The 25445-nt window shown below is 44.1% G+C and overlaps 1 protein-coding gene across 3 annotated transcripts in view; it reads left to right on the forward strand.

The window, feature by feature from the left end:
* Positions 1-25160, forward strand: part of SQOR (sulfide quinone oxidoreductase) — a 43669-nt gene extending 18509 nt beyond the window's left edge. For all 3 annotated transcript variants that reach the window (XM_037054551.1, XM_037054553.1, XM_037054552.1), the window contains 8 exons: positions 630-800; positions 6353-6406; positions 10538-10732; positions 12617-12826; positions 18565-18748; positions 23057-23124; positions 23418-23596; positions 24856-25160. In XM_037054551.1, coding sequence (XP_036910446.1) covers positions 630-800; positions 6353-6406; positions 10538-10732; positions 12617-12826; positions 18565-18748; positions 23057-23124; positions 23418-23596; positions 24856-24913 — 1119 coding nt within the window. In that variant the 3' untranslated portion in view covers positions 24914-25160. The remainder of the gene's footprint in view (positions 1-629; positions 801-6352; positions 6407-10537; positions 10733-12616; positions 12827-18564; positions 18749-23056; positions 23125-23417; positions 23597-24855) is intronic.
* Positions 25161-25445: the final 285 nt, after the last annotated feature.

Genomic DNA, 25445 nt, shown 5'->3' on the forward strand with positions numbered 1-25445 from the left:
AGCAGGAGGACTTCAGAAAACAGTGGGAGTTTGGGCGTATGTTGAATTATGGGGTAGCATCTGCTGCCTCCAGGCTTCGGGTGTAAACCCTCTTAAAAAGGAGAAGGGGGCTAACAGGGCTGAAAGGGAATGTCTGTGCCTTCCACAGGCTTGGTACACACGGTTGGAAGTTAATGAGGTTTTGAGGATTCCCAGAGTGGCTGTCAACTTTTCAGACTTGCCAGAGTCCCTATGAACTTCTGAGGAGCCCAGGCTACTGGCCTTACTCTTTCTTTATATCTGTGCTCATAAATGTATCCATGATTGTGGGTATATGTACATGTATGTATAACATGTACATGTTAAGCCCCAAATCAACTGTCAGTAATAAATAATACCATGGTTACTCATGATAGTTTACGGCTTTTTTTGGTGATCTTGGTAGAATTCTTGTAGGTGACTGCCCTTCACAGTTGAACATGCCAGGAGACACTAATGGCAGGTGGGGTGGGGAAGGCTCACCTGGAGACTTTCTGTGTGATACCCCAAGGGTCAGGAGGGAGTAATTGAGAGTCTGGAACATGCATCTTTAGCTCTGACACTTTGTCAGCCTCAAGTTGAAAGGAATGTCCCAATGCTTTGTTTCTCAGAGACATTTCTACCAGCCGATCTGGACGCTGGTGGGTGCTGGTGCCAAACAGTTGTCCTCGTCTGGCCGTCCCACAGCGAGTGTGATTCCGTCTGGTGTGGAGTGGATCAAAGCTCGAGTGGTTGAGCTGAACCCAGACAAGAACTGCATCCGCACAGACAATGGCAAGGAGGTAACCACTGGATCCTTCCGCTTTTGTTAGTCTGAGGGCTTGTGTGAAATGCACAGCTATTCTCAAACTGAACAGCTTCATGGTGGGAGGGTGGTATTTATACATGTATACGTGTGTGTGAGTTAAATACTGCACAAGAGGATTAAATACTGCACAAGTTAAGTACTCCCACATGGTGGGAGGGTGTTTGGTGAATGGAAGATGGGATAGACGGAAGGACTGAGTGATGGTGAATTTAATAAATGAACAACGAAGACAAGTATTTGCGAATACCTGCTGTTTGCCCTATTGCTTGGTACAGTATCTTGCATCGGAATGTTTACTGAACAAATAACACTGCTATGTGTTAAAATAGGAGACATCTTCCTCCCTTTTCCTTTGAAGCCGCCAGCTTCTCTATTTGACAGCTGGCTTCCCAGAGGAGGGGCATGTTTGAATATATCCATTCCAGTCACACTTGGGGGCACTCTGCCAGAGTCCTAAGGGAACAGTGTGACTGAGGTTTGTACCAGGGCTAAGGAGAGTTGTGGTCGCTGGAGCTTGAGGCTTGTAATGGATCAGCGCCATTTGGAAGTCTCCTGCTACCCCCACCACCCAGGGATCAAAGCGTTTTAGAAACTTCTGCCCCTGCATTTGACCTGGAGCATGAGAACAGGATGGTGAGACCACAGGCTAAGAAACCACCTGCAGCATCATGTCCCCTCATCTGCCTCTGAGCCGAGGATAGCAGAAGGCAGCTGTCATGCTGCACCCTGCCTGTTCCAGCCTCCCATGGTTCTGGGGGCCCTGGGGTGTTACTGGCCATAATACCCTTCCTGCTCTCTCCAAATCGGGCACTCTGGCATTTAAACAGAACTATAGAATTTGAGAGTTGGTGGGAACTGAAAGGGTTTCAAGTCCAACCCCTTGGCAGGAACTCACTGGCTGCAGGCATTCTTAACCTTTCCTTGGGTCGTGGACCTTTTGAGAACCTGATGAAAGCCTGCTCTAGAAAAATTCACGTATGCAACAAATTTTGCATTTAATTCCATAGAGTTCAGGGATTCTATGTAGCTTTTCCCTGAACCCAGGTCAGGATTACGTGCCTGCCTTCTGGCCTCCCTTCTTTTCTTTTTCTTCCTTCCTTCCTTCCTTCCTTCCTTCCTTCCTTCCTTCCTTCCCTCCTTCCCTCCTTCCCTCCTTCCCTCCTTCCCTCCTTCCCTCCTTCCCTCCTTCCCTCCTTCCCTCCTTCCCTCCTTCCCTCCTTCCCTCCTTCCAATATTTAAGCATCTACTATAAGCTAGGTAAATTCTAGGGAATATATAGGTGAACAAAAACAGATAAAACTCCTTACTGTCCTGGATTTTACAGTCTAATGTAGGAGGACATACAAAAATAGACATATTAAGTAAATTATATAGGGTGTTGGAAGGTAATGAACATTGATGAAAAATAATAGAGCCAAGCAATTGGCATTGGGGATACATGAGGGGGAGAGGGTTGAATTGAAAATGGGTTGGTGTTTATGTGTCCTGGGGTCAAGGACTTCTCTGGTGTTATCCTTCTTCATTTTTTTTAGACAGACAAGTTATGTGAAAGTTTTGTCTTTAATGGGTCAGAATCCACCTTCCTGTAACTTTTTCCTGTTCTTTCCTGGGCCCGCGGGGGGTTCTTGGACTTAATATCTTCCTTATTCCTTATTCTTCCTGTAGCGTGGGAGAGAATGTCTTGTGTGTATGGAGAAACCCTTCCACTATTTGAAGATGGTTCTTATTATAATCCATGTCAGTCTTTCTCTTCAGGCAGACTTGTCCCCTTGCCCCTACTTTTCTCAACTTTTCCTCATATTTCATGGGCTTCTTTTCCCTCATCATGTTCTTTATCCTGCTTTAGACATCATCATACTGGTTAGTGCCTCCATGAAAGAGGTGCCTGGAAGAGTAAGCAACTCCACAGCCCAGCCCAGAAGAGCCTGGCACCATTCCCTATACAGTCAGAGACAGCCTAAGTTAGCATTTGCCTTTTTGGCAACAGTTATCACAGTGCTGATTCATGCTGGGCTTGTGGTCAGTTCAAGCCTCTGGGTGTTTTTTTTCCCCATGATCCACTGCCAAGTGGGGCTTCTCTTATCCTGTTACCGAACCCCACCAATGCTGTTCTGGAACAGTTGTGGGGTTTGATTACCTGTCACCGAGAAGCATGACTCCCAGTGCAAGAGTTTGGTGAAAAAGGAAAGGGATCTTTTACTTATTTAAAGGTTAGACAGATTTAGAATGATTGCAGGTTTCTGCCATAAAGTCTTGCTCCCTTTAAAAACACCCAAAAGTACTCAGTCCTGCCTCCCTTTGCCAAACCAGGCCAGTTTCGGAACACAGCAGTCAGAGGTACTGTCTTTCAGAAAAGCTGAGGTCTCCAGCCCAGCATTCCGGGTCATGGTTCAGCTCCAAGTATCTCTCACAAATCAGGGTGGCTGAGCAGGTCCCTGCTGCACCACCAGCTCTGGCGATTCTGAACTTCTGGCTTTCAGACCTCCTCTCTCTTATTCCAGACCATGTGGCTCTCCTTTTTCACTGCAGACCTCGTGGCTTTTCCCCTTACACACCAGACCCGCTTCTCTTTCAGCCCGCCCTCATTTAAAATGCTGGGCCTGGAACTTCCTGTGTGATCTCATATCCAGCCCGTCCTGTGATGTGTTAGTGTCTGCCAGTTTTGCCAGCTCCTCAATATCTTTCACCTTCTTTTGGCTGCCATCTTTAGTCAGGGCAAAAGTTCCCAGCAATACATGGACGTGGAGAGTGGGCATCCACCCCTTGCCTCTCTCACAGGCGCTGTATTCTGGCTATGTCCCAAGTCTCTGAACATTCTCAGTCAGGTACACAATTTGTTGTGGCAGCCCACTTCCCTTCAGGAAGGCATGGCTATTAACTTGCCATTGTTACGCAGTGTATCTTAAACACCTTATCATCCACTCCCCTCTCCCCAATCAAAGATTGTGGGGGATATGCCCTGTACCCTGTTACAATCCTAGAATAAATAATATTTAATATATTATTTAATAAAATATACATGTATTTATTTTAAATTAAATTTTTATATATTATTTCCCCCTGTTGATGAACTTATTTTCCCCAGCATCTCTAGAAGAGCAGACTGAATGAAACACAAGATTGTTCTTAGTTCTTCAGATCAAGCTTTGGAACTCATTTTCCTGGCCAGTCTGCTGCCAGCTAATGGGGCTGGGAGACTCGTGTCTTATAACCCACAGCATTCCTTTGGTACAGCAGTGCCTGCCTTTTTTATCAGACCTCTTTATATTACAGGAGTAGCTAAGAGCCCTTTGGGGCTGGGTTTGTGTTTATTTAAACTTGTCTCATCTCTTGAGAATGAGAGGCATTTGTAGGTGTTCTCACTTCGGAGCCATGCTTAGACTTCTCGGGCTTGGACCCTCAGAAAAGCTGTAAAGTTTTGCTTTAGGGCTGGGGAAGAAGTTGGTGCAAGCTGGTGGGACTTTCTTCCACAAGCTTTAAAGTAAAAGTATCCTGTAGTCTACCCGAAATCTGCGTGTAATGTCTCATGAGAGATAGCATCTTGTCAGTTACATAAAGTATGTTCAAGAAATGTTACTGTTATTATTTTTAAAAGAATAAATGAAAATAAAGGAAAAAAGGAAATAATACATTGAGTATCCACTATGTGCCAACATAGTTCTTAACTGTTGACTGACTAAAAGCAAGTCTGCATTCTAATCCCTGTTTCCGCTCTTTTTCCAAATCACCAAGAATCATCCATTCAGTAGATGAGCCTGGAGCTTTGAAATGAATGAGCATCCTGTTTACTAAGTTGCTAGTTACCTCCCCCATCCCTTGTGTACAATTAGAATATTTGCCCATATTTAGCCTTCTGGGGAGGCCTGCACTGTTGTTCTCTGCAATTGCTCAAAAGTCTTGTCTACAAGTTTTTGTAGTTCCTTAGGGTTTAGATCATTTGGCCTGGAAACTCAAACTCATTTGAAGGCTTGAGGCTTTCTTTTTCTTCTTTGCTACCTTAGGGTTTTTTCTCCCTTACTGATTTCTTGTAATTTCAAGCTTATCTGTTATTACTAGTCCTAAGAAAATAATATTTTGCTCCAATAGAACCATCAGGCAGGCACAAACCAAAGGCTTTTCTTGTTGACAGTGTCCCTGTGTTTTACCTGTAGCCTATCACCCCCAGACCCACGCCAACTCTGACCTCGTGTACCTTGCAGGCTCAACACAGCTCAGTCAGCCTTGTAATGGGCCTGGTACACTTTCCTACAGAACAAGGAATTTCGGGGTACCCGCTGTCTATGGATAAGCAAATCATATAGACGATGATGTATGTATTATCTACTCACTTTGATAAGCTGTACTTTCACAAGCAACTAGAATCCACCATCCATCCTTCCATTCATCCTACAAACATTGCCAAGTTCCTCACTTTAATTTGGCGACTATGCTAGATTCTAGGAATGTAAAGAATAAGACACAACCTTCATCCTCTAGGAGTGTGTGATGTGGTGGGAAAGGACGTTACTGCTGTATAACTCGACAAGTGCTACAAAGCATGATGTGCGCTGTGCTAAGGGAGCTGCAGGGAGGAGCCAGCAGAGAGGAAGACTGAGTCATGAGAAGGCCTCACTTGGAGGTGACCATGGAGCTGGGTCTTCTGGATGCCAGGGCCGGACCTCTGCAGTGACTTCCTTCTCCTGCTCCCCAGCATGAGCTGAGAACTCTAGCATCTTGGAATCCTGCTTCTTTAACTGTATCTGCACAGCTTGTGTCCTGCACTTCTCTGTTTAGTACAAGAGTGCGGCAGGCATCACCTGATGTTCTTTCTGGGCTCCTGACTTTCATTGCAATCATTCTTCATCTCCAGTTCCCTCGGCAAGTCCTTTTACTTTGCATCCTTCTTGCTGACTTTTCTGGCTTCAACTTGTCTTCCTCCTGATCTTCAACCTATATTTCCATCACGATGAGTATGGAGACTTACCCTCATCATGTATAATCACAGTGCCCGTATTTAAAGAGGGGCCTTTTAAATTGCAAACAGATCATTAAACCATATCAGATACATTGCAGCACATCCTTTTCAATAACCCTCAAAAGAGCAGTTTCTCAGTTATGGTATTGATCCATCCACATGACAGGTCAGATTTGATTGGGATTCATGCGTTACCCCATAGATTTTTTAAAAAGTTGATAGTTTTTAATATTAGAAAATCATTCTCTCCCTCCTCAACACAAAGAACTATTAACATAAGCATTGCACAAAATGTTGTGGCCTCTTTGCCATCCTTTTCCGTTGTCTCAAGCTCTCAAAAGCCAGCAGGTTACACAATGTTTGTGAAGCAGTGAGGGGTGAGAATGGTGGGTGTGATGACAGACTGGGGCATGCACCCTCGCCCCCCATGCCCTGCCCACCACCCGCAGCCCCAAGTCATCCATATAGAACAGTGGAAATACTCGTTGGCCCCTCCATTCTAGGGCCCGAGTTAGCCCTTGCACGGCCACTTTCCGGGTCCTGGTCTAAAGTGGCATCGTTCTGTGTTGCAGATCTCCTACAGATATCTTATTATTGCTCTTGGAATCCAGCTGGACTATGAGAAGGTACGTTTCAAACTACTTCTGTGTTCCCTGACCTACTTATGACAACATCAACCATGGGCTTTAGTGGCTTTATATTCATTTCGACAAGAAAAAGCCCTAAGATATCCTCCTCTCATTTTATTTCTCAGAAGTCTTTTTATGGTTTTAAAATAAGCCTTCTCTAAGAGTCTGTCAATAATATGATCTACTCTAAGCTTTAATCATAATTCAACATGTCCATGCCCTGATGGGAATTCATGCAAAAAAGCAACTTTTTCTACATGTACAAGAAAACTACCTTTCTGTGTGGGACTGAGTTGGCTGAATTACAGATTAAAATTTCTCTTGAAGGTGTGACTTGGATCGTGAATTCTTAAGCAGACTTTAAGGGTAGAACACCAGCAGTGAGTTTATCAGGAGCTTTGGGCTTTGCGGTGAGGAGCCTGGGTTTCTTGGTACAAAGTGCCTGACGGTGTAACTACTACCCTGGAAATTCCTTCGGTCTCCCTTTTCCATGAGTTAGGGAGTCAGAGGCTGCTTGACAATTGTGGAGTTCAAGTTTAGTTTTCTAAACCACTGTGGAGTAAATCAGTAATTATTATGATTCCCAGAAGTTTGCTGGGAGCTCTGGGTAAATAGCTGGAGCACAGAAAGCATGGTGATAGCCAGGCCACACGCTCCAGGAATGTGACGCAGGGAAGGGCCTCATCCAGGCTGGCTCAGTAAGAGTCTCTGAAGTGTGTTTCTGCATCAAAACCGGAATCATAACATGTCCAGGGTGAAGGTGGTGACAGTGTCCTGGGATGTGTTCTGTGAATGTTCAAAGAAGCCACGAGTTGATATGAAGGTTGTGATGAGTTTGGGTTACGGTGGCGTGGCCGTCAGCCTACATAACGACAAGCTGTGGAGTAGACTATATGGAGAAGGGTGCCAGTTATGCCCAGAAGTGCTGACTTTGCAGACACAGTGCATCCCCAGGGCACTGCCTCCCTCAGAGTCCCGGTGCCTTCTGAGGAGGACTTTTGAAGGGACCGGTGCTGAGAGTCCTTAGCAGCCTTTTACAATAAACCAAGAAACAATACTTTTAAACATAATCTCTACTATGTACCAGGTAGGAGTATGTACCATGCTAGGGGTCTAATATTGATTTCTTATTGCTACTTTAGAGAGAGGTATTTTTATCTCCACTTATGAGATGAGGAAACTAAGGCTACTGTCTTACCTGGTACTCTTTCATTGCAGACAGTAGGAAACTGCGCAGGTTATTGTAAACAGAAGGGGGATTTATTTGATGAGGATACCAAGGTGTCTGGATCCCTAGGGCGGAAATGTAGCTGGGTCTTCAGAGGGCTGGGTCTCTGATCTGGGGTCTGTTGAGCCCCAGGCAGCCTCTCTCTGCCCGCAGTCTCTGTCCCTTTCTCCTGCTCACTGGCCTGGCACGTGTGGTAAGGTAGTCCATGGCTCCCAGCGTACAGCCTATTCCTGTGCAGCCAAACGGGGGTCAGACCTCATCCTTTCCCCTGCCTCCCTCTGCTTCAGAGTTCTCAGAGAAGCACTTAGATCGGATGAGGGGGCAGTAGACTGCCCTTTATGGCCAGATCTCCCACCTTATGGCACCTTTCCCTTTAACAACAGCTTCTTCAGTTAGAGAAAAACAGTGAAGGCAGTAGGAGAGCAGCTGTTTAGCTCTTGAATAATTTTGCTTTGGAAACAAGGAAGTACGGAAGTCTTGTGGGCAGGGCCCCAGGCGGTGGGCACGAGCCTCGGTGTCTGGTTCTGTAAGATTCCACGTGGGTCTCTCAACCTTGCTTTACTCCAGTTTCTTCATCTGCCAATAATATTTCCGTCACTCCCTCAGAGGAACAGAGTGAACATCCAGTGTTAGCATAGGTGTGAAACTGCAGCAACATTAAAATGCAAGGCGATGTTAAAATAATAAATGATTATTGTTGAAACTGCTGACATTACAACTACTTAAACTGTAGCAGGAGATATGGTCAGTAATCAGGAGTAGTTGCTTGACATTGAGTGTGATAGAGGAGATCACAGGACTCTTTTCTTGAGACCTGATAGGTGTCAGTGACTCTGGAGGTGGTAGCCCTACATTCTGGAGAACAGCCTGGGGAGGTTCTGGAGGCCCAGCCCGTCTTGATGATGTGTTTTTGAGTGTTTCTGTCCCTTTTACTGGAAGAACCAATGCTTGAGTCTCTTATCTCAATTTGTGCCATTTTCATTGCACCCTATCAAGCTTCTTCTTTTTTTGTTTGGTCACCACAGAATTTTAATTGTTAAAAAATATTAAAACCGCAAACGAAGGTCATTTACTAAAGACTGGTTGAATCAGCTTTGGTATGCCCATACTGTCAGACACGTACTGCACCACAAAACAGAGCAGGTCACTCTGCAAGTGTGCTCAAATGAAGGATACTGGAGAAATACTAGTAAGACATTTCTGAAGCATTGCCAAGAAGTGTGTGTGGTGGATGCAAACCTTCTAACATTTAAGACAAGCGCCCAGTTATCTCACCCACTGGAGTATGTGTGGGCGTGTTTGGAGCACTAACCTGTGCATGTCATTTTTGTGAGCACTTGCACTGTGGTCTCCTTTACTCCTGCCAAGAACCCTCTGGCGTTGTTACTTTTGTTCTCTTACAGACCATGAACATTTTCAAGACTCAGTGCCCATTGAATCTCCTTTTAAAACAGATTTCTGGGCTTGTTCCCAAGTTCCTAATTCAGTAGGTCTGGGGTGGGGCCTGAGAATGTGCATTTTCAGCAAGTTCCTAGGTGGTGCTTGTACTGCTGGTCTGGAGATCACACTTTGAGACCCACTGGCCTAGAGATATTAGTAAGTTTACCAAGGGTTAAAACACTCATAAATGGAAATGCTAGGACTGAGGCCAGGTCTGTGTGAAATCGAACAAGTTGGCATTCGTGCTGCCTGTCACTACCAGAACCAATACATAGAGACGAGGACTGAGTCTTTATGGGCGCTTGATTCAGATGTCAGCGATCTGAGAAGATGGCAGGTTATGTACCCTAAAGACCATCTGAACATTTCATCTCAAACTGACCTTTTTATAAGGAGAAGAAAGGGTCAGCAAAGGGTTTGAAAAAAAAAAGGTTAATTGGGTAAGAGTTGCAGTCTGACACTGGTTTTCCCAGTACTTCTTTACCTGCCGACCGACAGGTCTTTAACCGCTGTCATGGACGTTCCCTCTCTGGAACACAGTGGCTTGGACCACGCATTCCAAGTCCTGGAATAACAGCTTTCCACGTGCATTAATCACCTAAGCCTGTCGACTAGGACTGAAGCTAAAATCTTTAACTCTTGAGTTCCCCTTTCATGTGGGGTGCCCAAATCAATGTTTTAAATTCCCTGCCTTTACCAAGAGTTTGGTCTGGTACAACCTGATGAAGGGTAATTTAAGTTTGCTATCATTGACATCGTGGCTGTTGGTTCTGCCTATCCCTCTTCTTCCCAGTAAGGCAGCTGGTTCTCCCAAAAGGAAGTATGCCTGGATTCTTGTCCTCACTCTCACGGTGGGAAGAGATGTATGCAAATCATGGTCTCAAGGACAGCGAGGCGGAGGGGGTCCCCTGGGCTGAGCCTACTCTGCAGCTTGACAGGTGACTCCAGGTGCTACGGCTCTGGTCTTAGCAGAGCCTTCACCTGCCTGCTCCGTTGTGTGTGAGGCCCGGGGGCCGATAATGCTACTGAAAATTGCAAGGTTGTATGAATTGCAAAGAAAAGCCTTTTGTACTTCTGTTCAAACATTTATTTTTACAGTTTACTTTAAATTTAATTTTGTATTGGTTTTAGGTGTACATCTTAGTGGCTAGACAATCATATACTTTACATAGTGTTTCCTTCAGTATTTCCAGTACCACACATAATTGTCACAATATTATTGATTGTATTCCCTATGCTGTACTTTACATCCCCATGACTATTTGTAACCACCAATTTGTACTGCTTAATCCCTTCACGTCTTTTGCCCAGGCCCCCCACCCTCTCCTCTCTGGCAAGCACAGGCGGCTCTCTGTGTCTAGGAGTCTGTTTCAACTGTTTGTTTGTTTCTTTTGTTCTTTAGGTTCCACACAAAAGTGAAAACATGTGGTAACATTTTTTCTTTGTGTCCTTTGGTGCAGATTAAAGGGCTACCCGAGGGTTTTGCCCATCCCAAAATAGGGTCCAATTATTCAGTCAGTACGGTAGAGAAGACATGGAAGGCTCTGCAGGACTTCAAGGAGGGCAATGCCATCTTTACCTTCCCAAATACTCCGATAAAGTGTGCTGGAGCCCCCCAGAAGATCATGTACTTGTCGGAAGCCTATTTCAGGAAGGTACGCATCCTTCTCAGGGACAGAGACCAGGGTGGGGTGGGGGAGTAGGCGGTGGGGGGATAGGCGGTGCTAATTTGATGGTTGCCAGAATTTCATTTTATCCATGTCAGAATACTTTTTTTATTTCTAAATTTTTGTTACATAGGTATGAAATTATATAACCGTAAGTTTATAAAATAGAAAAGAGGGAGAAGTCGATCATGGTCCAGTTGTTTTAAAATGGCTGTAGTCATCAGTTTGATGTGACCTTCCATTTTTTCCCTGTGCATGTTTTTTAAACCATGGTTACACTCATACTGTACCTACACACTTACCTGGATTACAGGTTTTTAAATAGTTATTGTAACATACTTAAAAAAATCCTCCCCTGAGGATAATATTTTTATTGATTTTTAGAAAGAGAGGAAGGGGGGGCGCGGAGAGAGAGAGACAGACAGGCAGACAGACATCTATCGGCTGCCTCCTGTGTAGGTCCCAGCCAGGGACCTAACCCGCACCCTTCCTGGTGTACAGGACGATGCTCCAACCCACTGAGCCACCTGGCCAGGGCTATGACACACTTTTTAGTGTGTGTAAAAGTCTGCTGGGGAGGTTTGTTGGGGGCTGCGGAAATATTTCCATATAGTTAGACAACTAGTTGCACATTGTACATTTTTATATGTAATAATAGCCTCGGATGCCCCCACTCAAGTTCAAGGTTATGAATATTCTCTGGCTTCTGATATGTATTTTGGAGTCTAATAGGCAAATTGCTAGTTCTAAAGGCAAAAAAAAAAGTTCACCTAGAATTTCAAACCTTAGTGGAAAGAGAGATTTGGGCGGGGACGCATTTGCAGCATTCCGCAAATACCCTCTGCGTCGGAGCAGGCAGGTTTGCAGCTCGAGAACACGAGAACACGTGGTTTAGAGCTGCGGGAAGCTGCTCTTGCCCTCCTGCCCTTCCGTGGGATGTCACGTTAGGTACACCAAGGCATGGTCCACCTCAAGGCAGGGGCAGGGTTCAGAGCAGCCTGTGGTTCTGTAAAGGGACAGGGTGAGGAGGGGAGGGGGTGGTGGGACTGAAGAGATGTTGAATGTGTGCTTGGGAGCCAGCACCAGGAAGGCCTTCGCCTGACTCATGGAACCCAGCACCAGCCCTGTGGGGCGTGGAATTAAGGAACGGTACCAGTCATCATTTCTGTTTCTAAGAAGGAACTTTCTGGATTATGAGAATTCTGTGTTGGCACAGCCCTTTGAGGTTCGTATCTAACTTTTTTTCAAATGAGACCCAGGTGAGCAAATCTTAGAAGGAGCTGAACAAAGGCAAAGACTCAGAGACTAACTGTGTCTTTCCTCCTGGAAATTCTCTTTGCTTAACTCTTTCTCCCAACCACTGAGTGGCTGTGAGAGAACTCTCTCAGTTGTCATAAAGTCTTAGATGTTTGGGAGAATACTAGCCTCTTTGAAACACAAATGATACTGTAGTGTACGAGCCAAGGGGACTCGGGAGCTTCGTCTTGTTCACTGCTGTCCCCTCAGCACCGAGAACAGCGCTTGGCCAGCTCTACAACCTCATTAAATATTCATTGAATGAATGAAGAAGTGAATATATGAATAAACAATCCAGCTCTATCTCTACCTGGAATAACTCCCACCTGTGGCCTTCAGTCGAACAGTGCCCACCTTAACCCCCTGACTCAAATGTGCACTTAGTTGCTGTATTGCTGAGAAAAGATAAGATGGAGACAGTGGATTGGTCCTCACCTCACCCCACCAGATGTAGTGATGGAGAAAGCTGGTGAGATCTCCTCTGAAGATTTTAATTCTTGTCTCAGTTGAAAAAAAAAAGATGACAGGAGTATAATGCTTTGGTGGTTGTTATTTCTATTCTTTCCTTTTTCTCAGACAGGGAAGCGATCCAAGGCCAATATCATTTTCAACACTTCTCTTGGAGCAATTTTTGGCGTTAAGAAGTATGCAGGCACCCTGCTAGACATCATTCAGGAGAGGAACCTCACTGTTAACTACAAGCAAAACCTTGTTGAAGTCCGAGCTGAGAAACAAGAGGCTGTTTTTGAGAACCTGGACAAGCCCGGAGAGACCCAAGTGATTTCAGTGAGTGGTGAGGTTAAGATGTCAGGTGAACAATGTCATATATGCAGGTGACATTGTGACTCCTGCTTCCCTGTCCATCACCATTGTGTGCGGGGGGGAGGCTGGTTGCAGTGCGCATCTCAGGACAGTGATGGGGGAAGGGGAACCAACATGGGTGGGTAAAAGAAAGAGGGAGGAGACTGTGTCCATGGGACGTGAGGAGGGTTTATCTACTGTTCCAAGTAGATTTTTATCCTGTTTTATATCTCTTAACTTTTCTTGGCGCTGAGTCACTTGAAGCAGTCAAATATTTCACAACTTCAGTTACTGCCTAGAGTTCAGGAAGGGCTTCTTTAAATGCAGGATCTGGTGAGTGTTGGAGTGTGTGGCATGGGAGAAACAGCCGCCCCCTTTGGGGGTAGTTCAAGAATGCCAGGGGTGTCTTTCCCTTCTGAAGAGGCTGTCTTTAAACATCTTTTCCCTGCGTGCTCCAAACTCCTTGGAAGATCTGGCTTTGCTGCCCCTTGCTTGGAAAGAGCTGGCCTCTGTATGTGGCCTTGGCTTCTCCGTGTCTCAGTTTCTTCTTCTGTGATTGGGAAGAGGAGTGTGTGAGGAGTGAAAACAGGATGAAAAGTCACTTGGAGAAGCAAGCGTGGAGGGATCATTTGTTTATATCATCCTGGCAAGAACTGTTAGTGATGAGAAAATAGTACGCAGGTGTATTTTATTCCTTCAGCATTCTTAGAGGAATGATAGGTTCCATAAAAATGAATTCTGAAGTAAAGCAAAGATTGGTCTCCTAAGCATCAACACTTCACATTATAAGCTTTTCTAGCTCAAGCTCTTTCTGAATATATTCCACACATCTTTTTTTACATGGTGTATATAGACTATCATTTAAAATGCCATTAATGACTCCAGGTCATAATTTATAAAACTTCTTTTTGAAAATAATCTTGACTTAGAGAAAGTTGCAGGAATAAAAATACCAAGTGTATAAAAATATATAAAACTGTATATAGCCTTTACCTAGATCTACTATTACCTATTATATAATATATAAAATACAAAGTTTTATTCCATTTTCATTATCATTTCATTTCTCTCCTTCTCCCACTCCCCCTCCCCCTCCCCAAAGCACTTAAGGATATGTGTCACACATCAGCGCCCTTTCCCCCTAAATACTTCACTGTAAGTTTCCTAAGACAGGAATGTTGTCGTGCATTCCTATCCACAGTACCGCTCTCAACTCGATTTATTTAGCATGGATGCAATGTTTTAATCTACCATTTTTAAATCCTCACCCAAGAATATGTTTTTTTAAAAAGTTGATATTAGAGACGAAGGGAAAAATCGAGAAACATCGATGTTAGAGAGAAACATCGATCAGTTGCCTCCTGGATGTGCCCCGACCGGCAATCAAACCTGCAATGTAGGCATGTTCCCTGACCGGGGAGTGAACCCACAACCTTTTGGTACACAGGATGATGCTCCAACCGACTGAGCCACCTGGCCAGGGCTACCATTTTTTAAAATTGAATTTCCTGGGGTGCAACTTGCAAGTGCACAACTCGGTAAAACATCACTGGCACACTGCACTGTGTGCCCATTGCCCCAAGCAAAGTCTCTTTCATCCCCGTTTGCCCCCCTTTGCCCACCTCCACCTACGCCACCCTCTTCCCTTCGGCCATCACCACAGAGCTGTCTGTGTCTGTGTGTTAGGTGGACGTGTTTTGTTTTTGGCTAATGCCTTCACCTTCCTTCACCCAGTCATTTGTATTCCAGTTTTGTTTTCAATAGTGTTTATAGTCCTTTTTCTCCTCCAGGAAAGAACCCCGTCTGGAGTCAGGTGTTTCACTGAATTCTGTCTCTTTAGCTGGCCTCCTTTAGTATGGAATGTTTCCTAGACATTGGCGTTTTGGAATAAGACAGCCCCCCTCCCACCACTTTAATTGTTTGATAGAATCTTCTTTATTTGGGGTTCATCTGTACCTTCTTGTGATTACTTTCAGGCTATTCCTTTCAGACTGAAATGCTGTATGAGCAATGGGTGTCATCTGGGGTGGCGTGTGCAAGGGCACACTGTGGTCACCTGCCCCCCTCAAACCCCGCCCCCCCCCCCCACCATGCTGCTCATTTAGACCAGTCCAGACTCGGCCTAATTTCTCCTCATGTAATTGTTCTTTTTCTCCTTCGCTGCTCCTAAGACTGTGGGGAGACGCTTAAAAGACCAGGTAAACACCTTCCTCCTCATTAATATTTCCCCTGGACTTAGCATCCATTGGTGATTTTTTTTTACTGTGGTGGTTGCAGAATGATGATTTCCCATCTCTTTTTTCTATGTTTACCAATAGGCTCTTGATACTCTGTCAGCAAAAGCCCTCCCTTCCCTTAACTCATTATTGGTATGAACTAATAAATTCCCATTGATCCCCAGTGTTTTATAATTTATTATTTGGTGCCCAAACTGTCGCAGATTCGAGGAGCCCTTTGAGATGGTTTCTATTTCCTTGTGACATGTCCGCTTCACGTTTTTGAGCACTTTCTTACTTTCTGGAGCCGTGGCTCAGCATCGTAATTATGAATAGCTCTTATATAGTTATGCTCCCAGGGGCCTACTGGGTGGTTTAGTGTTAGTTAGCACCTCACAGAAGCATCTCAAAGTGCTGTGTTCTTTGAGGTGGTGTGTGTCCCAGTTTCTTCTATCCTGGCTGCCAAAAAGTTGTGAGTGACTTTGGAGGTCTTTAGCTGTTTTTAGTTGCTGCTTCCAACATTTTACTGGGTGGAAAATGAGATGGCCAGATGTTAAATTTTATGTAAAGTAAAAGCGAACGGGCTATGAGCAAGGGCCCAAAACATACGTTTCGGGCAAAGTATATGAGGAGCGTGGGTGCCTGAGCTTTGCTACTTTGTTTCTCAGCTGAGTTCTGCATAGTCGAGTTTACAGACTGGAACTTGGATAAATAAATGGTTATTGTACTACAGGAATTATAGAGAAAGAAGGTATCTGTGTTCCTTTTGAATTATAGATTTCAGATCAGATTTTCTTCCCAGACTCAATTCCACTTTCTTTTTTAAAAAAATTATTTACTTATTTATTTTATTTATTCTTCCAATTACAGTTGAAAAACAATGTTGTATTAGTTTTAGGTATACAACAGTGATTAGATACTTATATAGCTTGCAAAGTGATCACCTGGTGAGCCTAATAACCACCTGACACCACACATGGTTGTTAAAATATATCTGATTATATTCCCTATGCTGCAATTCACATCTACATCACCATTTTTTTAAATAACCAAAAGTTTGTACTTCTTAATCCCTTCACCTTTTCACCTGTTCTCTACCCCCTCCCATCTGGCAACCATTAGTTCTCTGTATCTATGAGTTTCTCTTTTGTCTGTTCACTTATTTCAATTTTTAGATTCCACGTATATGTGAAATCATATGACATTTGTCTTTCCTTGGTTTATTTCACTTAGCACAATACCCTCTAGGTCCATCCACATGGTTACAAATGACAAGATTTCACTTTTTTCTGGCTGAGTAATATTCCATTGTGTATACGTACCACATCTTCTTTATCCTCTTGTCTATCAGTGGACACTTGGGCTGCTTCCAAATCTTGGCTATTGTAAATAACACTGCAGTGAACATGGGGGTGCATATATTCAAGTTAGGGTTTCAGGTTTCCTTGGATGTTTTTCTAGAAATGGAATTGCTGGATCATAAAGCAGTTCCATTTTAAATTTTTTGAGAAAACTCCATACTGCTTTCCACAGTGGCTGCACCAGTCTGCATTCCCACCAACAGTGCACGAGGGTTCTTCTTTCTCCACATCTTTGCCAACACTTGTTTGTGGATTTAATGATGATAGCTGTTCTGACAGGTGTGAGGTGATATCTCATTGTGGTTGTAATGTTTATTTCTCTGATGATTAGTGACATTGAGCATCTTTTCATATGTCTATTGGCCATCTGTATGTCCTCTTTAGAGAAGTGTCTGTTCAGGTCCTTTGTCCATTTTTTTAGTTGGATTGTTTGTTGTTTTGGTGTTGAGTTGTATAAGTTCTTTATAAATTTTTGATATTACCTTCTTATCAGATGTATCATTGGAGAATATGTTCTCCTATTCAGTGGGTTGTGTTTTCATTTTGTTGATGGTTTCCTTTGCTGTGCAAACAACTTCTTATTTTGATGTAGTTTCATTTTTTTTTGGCTTGTTTCCCTTGCTTGAGGAGATACATCAGAAAAAATATTGCTGTGAGAAATGTCTGAGATTTTACTGCCTATGTCTTCTTTTACTATTTTTTATGGTTTTAAATCTTACATTTAGGTCTCTAATCTATTTTGAGTTTATTCTTGAGTATGGTGTGAGAAGGCGGTCTGGTTTTATTATTTCGCCCAGTATGCCATTTGTATAGGATATTAGCTCCAGTAAAACATCATGCCTTTATGATTTTTATGAAAAATATTTAACTTCAAGTTATCTGGAATTCATAAGGTTTTGACTACAGTTTTTAAAAAAGTGTGTGTAGTTAACTGAAGCGATGCGGACATGGCCTTGATAAGCTGGTGGACGCTGGTTGTTGGCCATCATTCCATCTGTTATCCCACGGACATGGGTTCAGTCTCCACGCTCACTAACAGGCCTGGCCTCGGGGACCCATCCCACTGAGGAGCCACCCAAGGTTGCCCTGCGGGGGAGCACTGAGGGTTTTGCAGCACTCCTTCTTCCCTGAGGTTGATTAAGCTGATCATTGTTTGAAAGTGGGAATAAACGCAAGGCTTCCTCGTGCCATCGGTGATTGACAGGCCATGATGAACGCCTGAGCCTTCTCATGGAAACTAGGGGCTTGTGACTTCCACAAGGTTGGAATTGTCTAAGATATTAAAGTTTTCACCTTAGTGAAATGTTTTGTGGACATTTGAATCAATTTGATATTTTTAGATGAAATTTATTAAATCTAGTTAAAAAGGATGAATTACAGAAAGTCGAAGAAACATAAAAAACCCAAAGTAGCCGTTAAGGTTAATCCCGATGGGTCAGAGCACTGTTGCCATGACCTCATCTGCCTTTTCTAGGTCAGAGGGGCTGTTTCCAGGGAGGGTGCCCCAGAAAGAGGTGTTTGGGGGGAAAATCTGATGCCTCCTATACTGTCGGTAAACCCAGTACTGAATCAGACCCCTCTTCTTTCCAAAGTGCTAGCCAATATTCTTACCACCCTTTATTTCATTTTGAATTGGTGTTTTGACTGCTTCCTTTTGGGGGCTGACCCATAATTGGGAATGGTGCTCACTTGCCAGCTCCTCACATAGCCTTTACAAGTTTCTCCTTTACATAGCCTCTGAGAACCTCTCTGCAGTTTGAGACTTGCAAGTTAACAGAGAGGGCCAGGGAGAGCGCAACTGAAATGTGCCAACACCTTTGTTTTAGTTTCAGTAACAGGAGAAACATCAGTGGGTGCTTTCAGAATGTTAGTGAGGTTCACTCCAGTATCTTGGAGCCCCCCATGCCTGCTGCCAAAGGGATTGCATAGACTCTGTGTGGAGACCATGCCCACCAAGAGAATGGTTGGTTACTTTATCACCAGACCCCCAGGGAGCCTGTGCGATCTTGGAGAAGGGGTGGATTAGTATAAGCACTAATCGTATGGTGCAATGTGCAGCCACAGCAGTGAGGGAGTTGGGGGACAGCTTGTGGGGCTGCAGAAATATTGGAAAACTCACAAATATGGCTGCTGTCCTTTTTCATAGTATGAAATGCTTCATGTTACACCACCCATGAGCTCACCAGATGTCCTCAAGTCGAGTCCTGTGGCCGATGCTGCCGGCTGGGTGGATGTGGATAAGGAAACTCTGCAGCACAAGAAGTACCCAAACGTGTTCGGGATTGGGGACTGCACCAACCTTCCCACCTCGAAGACTGCTGCTGCAGTAGGTAAGATATGGAGCCAGTTCCTTCCCCTCTTAAAATGATGTCACCCCAAGGCCCCATCATAACAGAAACAAAAATTTGGCACAAAGTGCATTCCATTAATCATAAAGAAATGTTTGGGGGCCAAAAATGACTTTGACTTTCCTGCCACAGAATCAAGTTGTTGATGAGCAAAGAAGAAAGAATGTGTCGAGGGCTTGCACCCAGGCAGCATGATCTCATGGGCCTTTTCTAGGTCAGAGGGTTGTTTTTAGGGGAGGGTGCATTAGACAGAGGGTACCATTTTCCAGGGCTCTGGAATTCTGTTACTTCTCGCACTGCCGTGGACTCATTCCTGTCCTCCTCCACCTGTGACGCCAGGCAGGTTGGCAATTTTTCTTCTGCCTGTAATACTGTAGGGGAAGTATTTGTTTCCCAGAAAACACAGGCAAGTCAGTGAATGCCTGCAGACCAGAAAATTGTTCTGTTAAGACAAATACCGCAGAGTGTGCCCTGACTGGTACACCATTAAGACTGCAGCCTGGAAAACTAAATTCTTCACCTCAGTGTTCTGCACTAGCAGTGATGGGAGGAATTGCCTTGTAGATTCTGTCCTCTGCAGACAGGAACTGTCTTCTCTGTAGGCTGTAAACACAGGCCTCCCTGCTAGTGGCGATGGCAGTGTTCTGTGTGAATTATACACCTGCAGCTCATGTGGCGTTACTTTCACTGACTACCTCAGCCTAATGAAGACTTTCTAGGGAACCCACCGAATGCCTTTGCCACTATTAACAGTAATTTCCCGGGTACTTTTTATTTTTAAAAGAAAGCCTCACACCTATGAAAACTTTGAAAGTATAGTGAATGCCCTTATACTCTTCAGATACTGACCAATTATTAATATTTTGTGATGTATGCTTTCTCACTCTGTGTGCATTGTTTTGGCAAGTTATTTGACGGTAAGTTTTGACATCAATGTACTTTACCCTGAAATACTCCAACCTGCATCTCCTGAGAAAAAGGACTTTCTCTTCTATGTCTACAAGACCATTATCATGGCCAAGAAACTGAACATTGTATCATAAAATCAACTCATATGCAATCCAGTTCGAATTTCTCCAGTTTTCTTACAAATGTTCTTTAGGACCCAGCCCCCCCTTACATGCATGAGCCAGTCATGGACCACATGCCACATTGGTTGTCAGGTCATCATGTCTCTGGTTCCTTTTAATCTAGACCACACATTCTAACAATTTGTTTTGCTTTTATGATATTGGCATTTTTGAAGATTCTAGGCTGGTTATCTTGTAGAGTATGTCATAATTTTGAATTGCCTCCACAAGGGAGACTGTGTGCTCTCGCTGTGGGGCCCCAGGAGCTGGTTGTGCTAATTTGCCCCCTCCTTGGTGAGGCTAGATTTTGAGGGTGGGTTCTCGTCAGTGTCAGAGTATCTTTTGTCTTTGTGATTTATAGTCAGACTGCGGGTGGTTCTTTGAATTTGCACTTCTCTTACTGTGAGCCTGCTGAGTTTGTGTTGAAAATACCTGTGCTGTGTGTGAGGCCCAGAGGACCCAACGTTTGGCCTTCTTCCAACAAACACACATCTGATTCAGTGTGCCAAGTAGATATTATTAAATATGATTAAATAAAAAGTCTGAGTGAAGTCTTGCGCCCAGCCCTACCTTCCACCTCCCGAGCTCCCACCTTTCTCCTGACCGAGTACAGAATGTCCCCATCGTTTTTTACTTTTTTTTTTAAAAACAACCTGTCTTGTATTGTATGGTTACTTCAGAATTTATTTAACAAGCCCACACTTGTATTTGCATGGTCTCCAGCCCATGTTCATTCAAACTGTGCTGCAGCGAGTGCTTTTTTTTTCTGTGTCTATTTGTTCTTCTCTTTGGTGTCTACACAGCAATAGTCTTAACTTTCCCTGGGTGGGTCTGCATGTCGCCCCCTCCCTAGGTCCTCTGAGGACCCCTGGCAACTTTTATGCTTGTTCCACAAACCTGTCCCTGGCTTTACCTGCCACCAGCCAGGTGTCTCACCTCAGTGGAGACCATTGGGCCATAGAGAGCGAGGGCCTGTTTCGCCTCACTGAGTCTGGCTTTCCTGGGGTTCATGCCTCTTCCACTGCTTCTCTCTGCCCCAGGATTCTTCCTGAGTTACATCTGCATGGCAATTAACAAAAGTTAATGGAGGCTTGGGCGTAACAAAGGGGGATTATGATACAGGAAAAACCCCTCAGCTCACATACATGCGTGCGCGCGCGCGCGCACACACACACACACACACACACACACCCTTTATACCTGGATGGCATGGCTGCTTCCCTGGTCTAAGGGCCTGCCTCTCTGCAGGTGGCACCCTCCGGCCCCTTTCTCTCCTCTTCTGTTGGCCTCGGTGCCCTGCTGCAGGGGCCACTTTGGGTTTTCTCACTACAGATTCTAAACTGTTTCTGGCCTGCAAGAGGAACAGAAGGTTCCAAAAGGGAAATACGATCTTGAGAGATGTCATCTTGCCCACAGCAGAGATAGTTTGTTAATATTTTTTAAGCAGAGTTATTGATTTATTTTTTTCTGAATTCCCTCATTCCAGTAAAAAAATTCATTGTTCTTTTGGGCATCAGCAAAGCCCCGCTTGCTGCCTGTTTTTGTACGGCCGGCTGAGATGAGTGCTACACACGAACACTGATAATCGGTCTGATGGTAGGGAACGCTAACTTTTTTTCTCATTAAAAAAAAAAGAATTCCATTCTTCTCATTAGTAGACCGATAGTCTAAAAATTATTATACTTTTTTTAAAAGATTTTATTTATTTATTTTTAGAGGGGAACGGAAGGAGAGAAAGAGAAACATCAATGTATGGTTGCTTCTGGTGTGTCCCCTGCCAGGAACTGGCCTGCAACCCAGGCATGTGCCCTGACTGGGAATCAAACCGCAATCTTGTGGTTCGCGGGCCCGCACTCAATCCACTGAGCTACACCAGCCAGGGCAAAAAAATTATTATACTTTTATATTTTTAATTTTGTTAATAAAAATTTCTGTCTTCTTTCTCACTGTATAATGTCTTTGGTTTTGCCTGTTGCCCCACAAGGTCTAAAATTTTTATTTAAACAAAAAGTTTACTGATTCTTGATTTTGGGGATTGCAAAGTAATTTACTGTAATAAGAGCATTTTATATACAATATGTAGGTAACCCATCTCTTCTCCAAAGGAAATCCAGTCTCATACCTCTAGAGACACAAACTGCTTGCATTTTTAAAAGGGCAGTCTTTTTTAAAATGTATTTTTCAATTACAGTTGACATACAACATTATATCAGTTTTGGGTGTACAACACAGTGATTACACGTTTATGTGCCTGCGAAGTGGTCACCCTGATGACTTGTGCCCGCCATCACCACACACAGTCATCACAGTATTGCTGACTGCATGCACTGTGCTGCATTCCACATCCCTGTGACTGTCTTTATACTGACATTTTGTGCATCTCAATGCCTTATGCTTTTTATCTGCTTCCTCAACCCCCTCCTGTCTGGTGACCACCAATTTGAAAAGGCAGTCTTAATTATTAAAAATTGAACGCAAACTGGGATTAGATGATATTAAGGAGTCGTTGCTAATATTTTGGGTGTCAAGATGTTGTTGTGTTATGGGTGAATTGTTGTGAGGTTTGCTCTAGAATACTCCAGGAGGAAAAGTGGCGGCATGTGTGATGGGACAGATGAAACAAGGGTGACAGGGTTGGAAAATTTTTGTAATAAAAAAGGCAGTCTCCCATTCTTGGCCCCAGAACCTCCCCAAATCTGTCTGTCTGTCTGTTTGTTTGTCTGTCTATATCTGGTCGAACCTCAGAGAGGGCAGTCCAGTACAGAGGAAAGCCCACTGTTTTGATACACCTAGAGCTATTAATCTAGGCTGGGATACAGGGACATCCTGGGGACACAGGGTCACAGGAACATCCCTGGTGGCTGGGGGATACTGGGCACACAGACCAAGCTGACAGCCATTGAACTCTAGGAGGAGGGGGAATGGGGTTGGGTATGGCCACCCAGACTGTTCTTCTGTTTGAACTTGCCCGTCCTCCTCTTCGAGAGAGCTGGCTCATCAGCTTTAAACGTATGGAGACATCTGTGTAGGCCTTTGATGCACTGAAGAACTCCTTCCGGTATCTGGAAACTTCAAATAGTGAGAGTCATGTTCTAGTTATAATTCAGAAGGACGGGGAATGGAGTCTTCTAAACTGGCTCACATTAAAGTAATTTGTGAGTCCTTTTTTGTGGGAAACCTAGATGCTTATATTTTTCTGACTTTTCCATTTCTCTTGTAGCTGCCCAGTCAGGAATACTTGAAAGAACAATTTCTCTGATAATGAAGAACAAAACCCCAGTAAAGAAGGTTCGTGTGCTTTGTAAGAGTCACTGTCTCAATTATCATCTTCCATTCTGCATGACAACAATATTTTTCTACAATTTTGCCACTTTCTTAATCAGTTTCTTCAATATGGGCATTTCAATTTTTGCCTTTACTACTACTTTTTGTTATACAATTCCCATTTTTTAACTGTACAAAAATTAGAATATACAAAAAATTGCAACTGCTCAGAGTAAAGAATAAATTCTAGAATCTAAGGATCTATATAACACCATGAAAAAAGCCACTTTCCGACTCAGTCTCTTGTACAATTTTAGTATGATGGCTACACGTCATGCCCACTGGTGACTGGCTACAGCCGTGTGATTCTTGCGGAGTTTGACTACAACACACAGCCACTGGAGACCTTCCCCTTTGATCAGAGCAAAGAGAGACTCTCCATGTACCTGATGAAGGCCGAAATGATGCCCCTCCTGTACTGGAATATGATGCTGAGGTAAGTGCATCACAGGGGTAGAGGCGCATCTTCTAGGATATTGCACCCACTCATGCCGGGCTGCTGTTTCAAGGCCTCCCAGACCCTGAGCAGGTCTGGTGAATGGGACCCACCGTGCGGGGCCATTTCTCTGGTTTAGTGATAGCAGCCTGCGAAGGGAAGCCTCAGCCACACTTGGTGGGAGAGAGGCCCTGGGCGAGGGAAGGGAGCTGCAGCACATCCAGCACCCACAGGGGATGCGGCCTCTTCCTGGCATCATTGGCAGTGACTGAGTCTCTGTCTTCCATGTTCTGGCTTTTTCTTGCTGCTGGATTAATAATAATAATAATAATAATAATAATAATAATACTCGTGGTAAATCACTTCACATCTTAGGTACTTTTTCATCTGTTACCTTACTTTAGTTTTATTGTGTTATAAGAAAAATAAAACAGTGATTAATAGCATGAGCTTTGGAGTCAGACCTGTGCTTGAGCCATGCATTTGTCACGAGCTGTGTGTCTTTGGGTCAGTTGCTTAAACTCTCTGTGTTTCAGTTTCTTATCTGCAAAGGAAAGTAACATCGCCTACCTCAGAGGGTGGGGATTAATGAGATAATGCATTAAAAGACAGCTGCCTATTTGGCATTCAATAAATAAAGTAACAAAACGTAATTTCTTTTCTTTGTTTCAAACGATGACAATCTCATTTGACTTGTCCAAACCATTAGGAGATAAGTAAGTCAGGATATCTATACTAGTGGTGTTCAACCAGGATGATTTTGTCCTGCAGGGGACATTTGGCAATATCTGGAGACACAGTTCATTGTCACAAGTGGAGGGGATGCTACTGGCATCTAGAGGTCAGAGGCCAGGGGTGCTGCTAAACATTGTGCAATGTTCAGGACAGTTCCCATAGCAAAGAACTACCTGGTCCAAATGTCAGTAGGGCTGAGGTTGAGAAGCCTGGAGCTATAACTTATTTACAAGCAAATGAAAGTAGAGAGGATTATCGTTTTCATATAGCAGAGGTTTCACATGAGTTTGCTGAACTGAATCAGCATGTCCAGGCTCCCACAGCAAGTCAACGCCGAAACCAGAACTCAAACCAGGTTGTTCCCTGCTAGTCACAGGATCATTCTACCTCATTAGACAAATCTGGCTTTTTGTGCTGATAAGCAGGGCTTGTGAGCAGTCTGGCTTTCCTTCCAACATCCTGCTGACTGAGGTCACCCCCATCTTTTCTGATGCAAGTATCTTTTCTACATCATTTCATTACAGGGGCTACTGGGGAGGACCGGCCTTTCTGCGGAAGTTGTTTCACCTTGGTATGCATTAAGGATGGCTCCGCGCTTGCTCTCTTTGTATGGCTTCTGGACCAAAATCACAGTCGATGATTGACCAAGAGCAGCATGAAGAACTCCAATCCTAACCCCATAAAGAGTTTACTGCTGGATAATGGACGATGGGACTAAATGCCTCCCGTTCAAGTGCCTCTGGGCAGCCACCATGCAGGCTGCCCAGGATGAGCTTGATTCTTTGGAAATATGAAAATAGAAGAATAGACTTCTATTTTTATCTAAAAACGTGTCATTGAGATTCTATGAAAATGTTTTATCTGGGCCAGTGGAATGAAAAGTCGTAGTACTCGGGAGGAAACGGTGGGGGTGGAGGAATGGCTTGCTTGTTACCTGCTATGAATGTTCAACCCATAGCTGGCACCACAGTCTGTTTGGATTCACAGAAAACAGAGTCATTTCAGGGAGACTATTATTTTAAACAGTGTGTGTGGTAGCCCTGAGCACGTGTTGCTTAGAACTCTTCCTGCGGTAGCACCGTGGCCCAAGTGCGCAGCCCCTGCCCGGCTCTCT

The sequence above is a fragment of the Sturnira hondurensis genome, unplaced genomic scaffold (assembly GCF_014824575.4).
Source record: "Sturnira hondurensis isolate 20B ecotype Veracruz unplaced genomic scaffold, ASM1482457v3 Scaffold0008196, whole genome shotgun sequence".
Lineage (NCBI taxonomy): Eukaryota > Metazoa > Chordata > Mammalia > Chiroptera > Phyllostomidae > Sturnira > Sturnira hondurensis.